Source organism: Cucurbita maxima, unplaced genomic scaffold (assembly GCF_002738345.1).
Source record: "Cucurbita maxima cultivar Rimu unplaced genomic scaffold, Cmax_1.0 Cma_Scf00017, whole genome shotgun sequence".
NCBI lineage: Eukaryota > Viridiplantae > Streptophyta > Magnoliopsida > Cucurbitales > Cucurbitaceae > Cucurbita > Cucurbita maxima.
The window spans coordinates 1,823,862-1,831,355 of NW_019272033.1; the positions used below are offsets into that span (position 1 = coordinate 1,823,862).

At 36.7% G+C, this 7,494-nt stretch overlaps 2 protein-coding genes and 2 long non-coding RNA genes across 4 annotated transcripts in view; 1 reads left to right on the forward strand and 3 right to left on the reverse strand.

Annotated features, from left to right (window-relative positions):
* The first annotated feature begins 938 nt into the window (after window positions 1-938).
* LOC111491774 (NADP-dependent malic enzyme-like) lies at window positions 939-5,817 on the forward strand. Its single transcript, XM_023140807.1, has 19 exons — window positions 939-1,332; window positions 1,423-1,543; window positions 1,625-1,699; window positions 2,635-2,786; window positions 2,867-2,972; window positions 3,056-3,121; window positions 3,239-3,334; window positions 3,414-3,485; window positions 3,557-3,640; window positions 3,733-3,831; window positions 4,016-4,063; window positions 4,158-4,211; window positions 4,298-4,396; window positions 4,485-4,574; window positions 4,664-4,741; window positions 4,846-4,920; window positions 5,020-5,110; window positions 5,283-5,411; window positions 5,511-5,817. Exons 1-19 carry the CDS (start codon window positions 1,187-1,189, stop codon window positions 5,597-5,599), a joined length of 1,770 nt encoding a protein of 589 aa, XP_022996575.1. The 5' UTR covers window positions 939-1,186; the 3' UTR covers window positions 5,600-5,817.
* Window positions 3,279-3,595, reverse strand: LOC111491779. Its single transcript, XR_002719763.1, has 2 exons — window positions 3,508-3,595; window positions 3,279-3,403 (listed from the first exon to the last, which is right to left on the reverse strand). It is a non-coding gene; the product is annotated as an uncharacterized LOC111491779 (long non-coding RNA).
* Window positions 4,464-5,579, reverse strand: LOC111491778. Its single transcript, XR_002719762.1, has 5 exons — window positions 5,487-5,579; window positions 5,208-5,390; window positions 5,035-5,108; window positions 4,840-4,882; window positions 4,464-4,755 (listed from the first exon to the last, which is right to left on the reverse strand). It is a non-coding gene; the product is annotated as an uncharacterized LOC111491778 (long non-coding RNA).
* Window positions 5,818-6,059: 242 nt separating the features above from the next.
* Window positions 6,060-7,494, reverse strand: part of LOC111491780 (protein cereblon-like) — a 5,445-nt gene continuing 4,010 nt past the window's right edge. The window contains 2 exon segments of the mRNA XM_023140812.1: window positions 6,060-6,974; window positions 7,124-7,332. Coding sequence (XP_022996580.1) covers window positions 6,777-6,974; window positions 7,124-7,332 — 407 coding nt within the window. The 3' untranslated portion in view covers window positions 6,060-6,776.

The following is a 7,494-nucleotide window of genomic DNA, read 5'->3' on the forward strand; positions in this document are numbered from 1 at the left end:
GGGCTACCTCCACCGGCTACCCGTTTCTGTTGCATTTAATAATTTTGTACCTTATTTAAGAGAATTCATTAACAAGCTTTATCACTTTAATTACCCACCATTTCTTGAGTTCAAAACCGAATGGTATTTCATATTTTTTTTCAATTATTTTAATTAATTTTTTTTTTTTATGAAATTAAGTAAAATTGTTATATTTTATATTTTATTATAAATACAATGAATCAAATAATTAGTTTGTCCTATCTGACAAATACATGCACTTAACGATTATGCTTAATGTCGTATTTAAACAACTTAGGTCAATGTCGGTTGAGTTAACTTAAATTATATGTCTAATTATTTGAATTATATTTAAGTTGATTAGTAATATCAAAATAATAGGTCGCATGTAATTATTGTTTGTGCTAATAAGTTAAAATGTACATATAATCCAACTTTTTTTTTTTTTAAATTTAATGGTTTGAATTTTTGTGTAATTTAACAAATTTACTTATAAAAAAAAGTTAAATTATTTAAAATATCTTTTGATTTCAGTTTCATTAGCTATTGTCCATTGCTAATAGTATTTTTTAATAAAAAAACTAATTTATTAGAAATTAATATCATAAACTTCTTAAAAAATTTAAAAAAGTACCCTTAAAACCTTTTAAAATTTTCAAATAGAACCCAACGAAACCTTAATAATGTAAAAACATAATTTTTTAAAATGAGGTTACAATAATATTTTTGAACTTTGAATTTTTTTTAAAAGATATTAATAAAAAATTTAAACATTTAAAAGTATTTTTAAAAATAAAATATTAAGAATTCCATTTAAAACTATACCTAATTTTTTTATTTAAAAAAGTTTAGTATTATTTCCAACTTTGGTAATTTTGAGTTAAAAGTGCAAAAATCATAAATATATATATATATATATATATATACTTTTTTTTGGTGGTTGTTGGGTTCTTGAATCAATTAGTCCACGTGGGTTGTTTATGCTCTTCACATTATGGCCATAATTGGTTGACAAAATCGGGAATAAGCAAAAAGAAATATGCACTTTTTCGTTTTTCATTCACTATAAAGCCTGAATCTTACTCCTTCCGTTTCCACCAAATTCTCTGTGTGCTGCCTGCCTGCCCTTTTCCTTGTAGCACAGAGCCCATTGGCGTGCGGGAGAAGCAGATTTCAGAGCAGATTCATGGAGGGTGCCATGAGGAAGACGATGAGCAGTGGTAGTGTTCATATGGAGATGGAAGACATTGACAACAAGTTTCAGGAAGCGTATGGGGAACATAACGCCACAGAAGACCAGCTCATTACCCCCTGGACTGTCTCTGTTGCTAGGTAACATTCAAGAAACATAAACACATCTTCTTTTATGGGATTGTCTTTCATTCTCTTCTTACTTTCCCTTTCTTCTTGTTGTTATTTCAGTGGCTACTCGTTGCTGCGTGATCCCATCTACAACAAGGGCCTTTCCTTTACTGAGAAAGAGAGAGATGCTCATTACTTGCGTGGCTTGTTGCCGCCTGCACTTTTTGATCAGGAGCTTCAGGTGAGTTTGGATCTCTCTTGTTCTTTGCTTCTTTCTGGGCTTGGTTTGGATTCAATGTTTTGATGGTTTCTTGGCTAGCAGGAAAGGAGGATGATGCACAATCTTCGCAACTATGATGTTCCTTTGCACAGATATATTGCCTTGATGGATCTTCAGGTTTGGCTTAAAGCTTTGAAGGTTTTTAATGAGTAGATGTAGGGGTAAAAGCTGAGGAGTTGCTGGGTTCTTGTTCTTTAGTTCTATCATTAAACTCCCCAGGAACAACCTTACAAATCTTAGAACAAATCTTAGAATCCATGAGATGTATGATGTTAAATTTGATCAAAACCGGCAGACAATCAGTAAAAAGCCTAACCCCAAGACAAATATTGTTTTCTTTGGGTTTTTCCTTTTGAGCTTCCTCTCAAAGTTTTAAAATGCGATTATTAGAAGAGGTTTGGCACACCTTTGCAAAAAATGTTTCGTTCACCTCTCTAACTGATGTGGGATCTCACAATTCACCCCCTTCGGGACCCATCATCCTCGCTGACACTTGTTCCCCTCTCTAATCGATATGTGATCTCACAATCCACCTCTCTTCAGGGCTCAGCGTCCTTGCTGACACACCGCCCGACGTCTGGCTCTAATACCAACTGTAATAGCCAAAACCCACCGCTAGCTGATATTGTCCTCTTTGAGCTTTTCCTTTGGGGATTTCTCTCAAGGTTTTAAAATTCGTTTCCCTCTCCAACCGATGTGTGATCTCACAATTCACTCCTTCGGGGCTCAGCGTCCTTGCTGGCACAACGCCCTATGTCTGGCTCTGATACCAACTATTACAACCCAAGCCCACTGCTAGTAGATATTGTCTTCTTTGGACTTTTTCTTCTGAGCTTCCCCTCAAGGTTTTAAAACGTGTCTGTTAGAGAGAAGTTTTCAAACCCTTATAAAAAATGCTCTATTTCCCTCTCCAACTAATGTGGAATCTCACACAACAACCTATAGAGGGTTCTTTGCTTCCTTATCCCAATTGATGTTTGTACTTGTAGCTTCGTTCTACTCAGGCCATACCAAAAATTTTCCTTCATGTCTACTATGATTTGATCTTGCAGGAGAGAAATGAAAGGCTGTTCTACAAGCTTCTCATCGATAATGTTGAAGAACTGCTTCCAGTTGTGTACACTCCAACTGTTGGCGAAGCTTGCCAGAAGTATGGGAAAATTTACAGGCGACCTCAGGGCCTTTTCATCAGTTTGAAAGAGAAGTATGCCACTAAACAAGCATTTTTGATCTATGATTGGTTTCATTAGTTCAGAACTGATAATCAACCGTTTCCCTTTCCAGGGGAAAGATTCTTGAAGTTTTGAAGAACTGGCCTGAAAGGAACATTCAAGTTATTGTTGTGACTGATGGAGAGCGGATTCTAGGCCTTGGGGACTTAGGATGCCAGGTTATAAAACTTACTTCTTTCATTCTGCTGATGAACCTTTATTTACTTGCATCCTGTTGCTTACTGTTTCCATATTCTTTCAGGGCATGGGGATCCCTGTCGGAAAGCTTTCTTTGTATACAGCACTTGGAGGAATTCGACCCTCAGCTGTAAACAATGCTTTTAGCTTATATACTTATGTTCTAATCTGAATTTAGCTGAGTGTTGATACCTGGATAAGTCAAGTACTACCAAGCAAGGACTTAAGTTTGTAGTTCTGTGTACAGTGCTTGCCAATCACGATAGACGTCGGTACGAACAACGAGCAGCTTCTGAACGATGAGTTTTACATTGGCCTTAGACATAAACGAGCCAGAGGACAGGTAAAGCAATATATTGCTCCCTTTTTACCTTCCAATTCCATGATTTCAATCCATTCATGCAGTGCTTTCCTTCATTCAGGAATACATGGAACTTTTAGATGAGTTCATGTATGCAGTAAAGAAGAACTATGGAGAGAAAGTCCTTGTACAGGTACTTGATAATTTCAACTTACAGTTAGGATTGGACTTTGATTCAGTGGCTCACTATGCATTTCTCAACAGTTTGAAGATTTTGCAAACCACAATGCATTCGAGTTGCTTGCGAGATATAGCTTGTCACACCTCGTGTTCAACGACGACATTCAGGTAAAAAACATATGCATCACTTTCAGTTCACTGTTAACTTTATATGTTTTGGGATTAGCTCTCTATCAAGCTTTTTCTCGTTCGACATTTAGGGTACGGCATCTGTCGTTGTAGCAGGACTACTTGCAGCTCTTAAACTTGTTGGAGGGACATTAGCTGAGCATACTTTCTTGTTCCTTGGAGCTGGAGAGGTGAGTTAAATTTTGTTCATTTACTTTGGCACATATTTCGTTGATTGATCATCTGCTTATCTTTCCTGTCTTGTCTGCAAAACTTTCATTCACATGTCTATATCCGTTCTAAGAGATCAAATAGCGCCATGCTTTTGTTCTCAATGGTATGCTGTTTCTTATTTCTGTCATTTGACTGTTGCAGGCTGGGACTGGTATAGCTGAGCTTATTGCTTTGGAGATTTCAAAACAGGTATGAGCCTACTTCTACTTCTACTGCTCTTCTCCTGTTGATTCTGAATCATTCAAATGCATTTATGGCTTATGATTTTGCTTGTTTTTGGCAGACTGGAGCTCCAGTTGAAGAGACTCGCAAGAATATTTGGCTTGTGGACTCAAAGGTTGTTTGGACTGGCTCACTTCAAGATTGTGCCTTTACACCCAAATGTTATTTCCTGTTCTAAAAGAATTATAACCATTGTCACAGGGGCTGATCGTTCGATCCCGCTTCGAATCCCTTCAACATTTTAAGAAGCCTTGGGCTCATGACCATGAATCTATCAAGGATCTTCACGACGCCGTCCAGGTTTGTAATTGACATCTATTCCTTCATTATTTACTCGTTCTTCTATGAGATCTTTGTAAACTCAATCTTAAAACTTCAAATTATATAGGCAATCAGGCCAACTGTGTTGATAGGAACATCTGGTGTTGGGAAGACATTTACAAAGGAAGTTGTGGAGGCCATGGCATCCTTCAATGAGGTTCTTCCTTGTTCCCTCTAACTTCTCCATTCCTCAATTCTTAGACAAGAAGTTATTAAAGATTAACTCGATTTTCGATTACTATGCAGAAACCGCTGATCCTTGCTCTCTCAAATCCTACATCACAATCGGAGTGTACAGCTGAAGAAGCTTATACATGGAGCCAGGTACAGTCCAAGTCCTGCAAAACAGCTAGCATCATTTATGTTTGCAGATCATATCATAACAAGAAATCACTATGTTCTTAAAACTTATCCTTTTAAACCTGCAGGGCCGGGCGATCTTTGCTAGTGGAAGTCCATTTGATCCTGTTGAATATGATGGGAAAGTTTTTGTGCCTGGCCAGGTACCTTTCATACTTACAAAAACCGATCTTTCTAATAACAATTCAATTTCAACTTGGTTTTATCTTATGAGCTTGCATTCTCTTCCTAATGTCATTCAGGCCAACAATGCTTACATATTCCCTGGATTTGGCTTGGGTCTGATCATGTCAGGCACGATTCGTGTGCACAATGACATGCTCTTGGCAGCCTGTAAGTAAAATTTTGGTTAATTGAGTCAACAAATGATGCTTGTTTCCTGCCAATCTTTATCAAGTATATGCTCCAATATCTATAGCTTTTATCTTACCCCCGTCCAACGCATGTCGAGTATTAGTTTTGCCGGGTCGGAGCTCGATTTAACAGGTTTTTTTCCTCTTTCCAGCTGCGGCTCTGGCTGCCCAAGTGAGTCAGGAAAACTATGATAAGGGATTGATTTACCCTCCTTTTACCAACATCAGAAAGATATCTGCTAACATTGCTGCTAAAGTTGCTGCTAAGGCTTATGAACTTGGTTAGCGACTCCCATTTTCTTCACAATGTGATTAAATCATTCATAGATAAACCAATGACAGACAAGTAAACTTACAGTTGCATCATATAACATTTACAGGTCTGGCTTCTCGTCTTCCTCGACCGAAGGATCTCGTAAAATTTGCAGAGAGCTGCATGTACAGCCCCCGCTACCGTAGCTACCTTTAAGCGAGTATTGTAGGTTCAGTCTTTAAAAAGTTTCCACATATTTGCTTTCTAGTCCTGGAATTAGCATAGGACATGCCTTCAAGAGGCTGTTGCTTCTGTCTCCTAATGTCCTGTTTCTGAAGTTGTCTGTCTCTTGTATAACATTCATTTGATATTCAGACTGAAGAAGAATGTATTAGGCATTTCCAATACATTGCCTCAACTCACTCTTATCTTACAAACTACGTTACCATTGCATATTATATACAAAACATATAATTGGATCAACTGAAATTAGTTGATTTGAACTATTCACCATAAAGTTCTAATTGCACAGCTCAAAAAGAAAAAAAGAAAACATACATACACATACCACAGCTACCAAAGAAGAAAAAAGAAAACCTAAACTTTGCTATTTATTTTAAAAATATCCATGGATATTTTTTCAAAAGTACTATTGTAGAAATCCATTAGAATATTGGACAAGAAATGAAACTTAATAAATATGTCGATGACATGAAACAAAAATTGGGACACAAACTCCGTTACACTCAAACAAGTCATCACCACACCCATTCCAAGTCCCAATTTCCATCTAAAATTCAGAAGCTCTTTCTTATATCAGGGATAGATTACATAAAACAATACAGAAATTTTCTGAATATTTGCATTGGTTTTTAATTCTCAACTACATTTATGGATTTCCACAAGAAACGTTGTCTTGATCCCACGTTTAGATCTCTAATATCATGCTCAATCTGCCTATTCATAATTATCTAGCAATAACCTATTTGAGGTCAAAGGTTCCAGCTCCCAAACGACTTCTAAGGTCCAAGTCCAATTCTTGTCCTCCGGAGGAAAATTCAAGTGGGAACTAATCCTCGAGTGAACTTCATGCCCAAGTTTAATGTAGTGTTAGAAACAAAATCAACACAATACAATAACCTTTTGTAGATTTTTTTCTTTTTAAATATTTAATTTTCTTTACATAAGATTCTAGTTTATTTTATTCTTTCATTTATTAGTTAATATTCTTTGCTTAATATAGCTAGTTTCCTTTTATGTATTTTTCTGTATATTATATCTTCACGAGTTTTAATGCATACATTGAATTTTTCTCCCGAAAACTCCACTTTTTTTGTAACCAAACCATGAACAACTTCTATTTAAGAAAGAGAGAAAAAGGACACTCATACGCTCAATGAAAAAGAAAAGCCAGATCAATCTCATACCCAGGGAACCAACTGTATTCTGTCTCAGCTCGTCCTCTAAGTGCTAAGCCATTTGCTCTGTAAAGAGTCATTATTTCATGCACATAACCATGAGGGTTCACATAAGCACCGAGAGGACTGTCACTAGACATCACCAACATATCGCTGCGCTGGGCTATAACCGTCTGCATAAGAGGAAATTACATATAAAAACAATGGCCAGCTAAGTACTAAGAAGGTCTAACACAGTACAAAACGGAGGCATAAGATGAGGGCAGATGCAAAAAGTTCAACGGACGAGTACAACCATACATACTCAGAAACTATTGACTACCTTGCAGTTTTTACATTGGATGATATCAATAGACTTCAGTAACTCAATTTCCCTACGCAATCTATATGAAATGCCATCAATCTCCAAGAGCTCCTGTCTAGTACATTCAGAAACAGGAATCTTACTAGCAATATAGAATGCTAAAGTGTCTGGATTCTTCACAAAGCCATCCATGTTTGGCACCCCCACTATCTGCTTCCACATAGCTGGAAATAGTGATGATAAAGAAAGGAATCAAAAAACAGAACCAACCATTCTTGATATATTGCAGAAAAAGAATACTGTCCTGAGATATAGAAAACACCAAGAAAAAGAAAAGACAAAAAGGCCAAGAGTTTTTTTTTTTTTTTTTTTTTGGGGGGGGGGTTGGT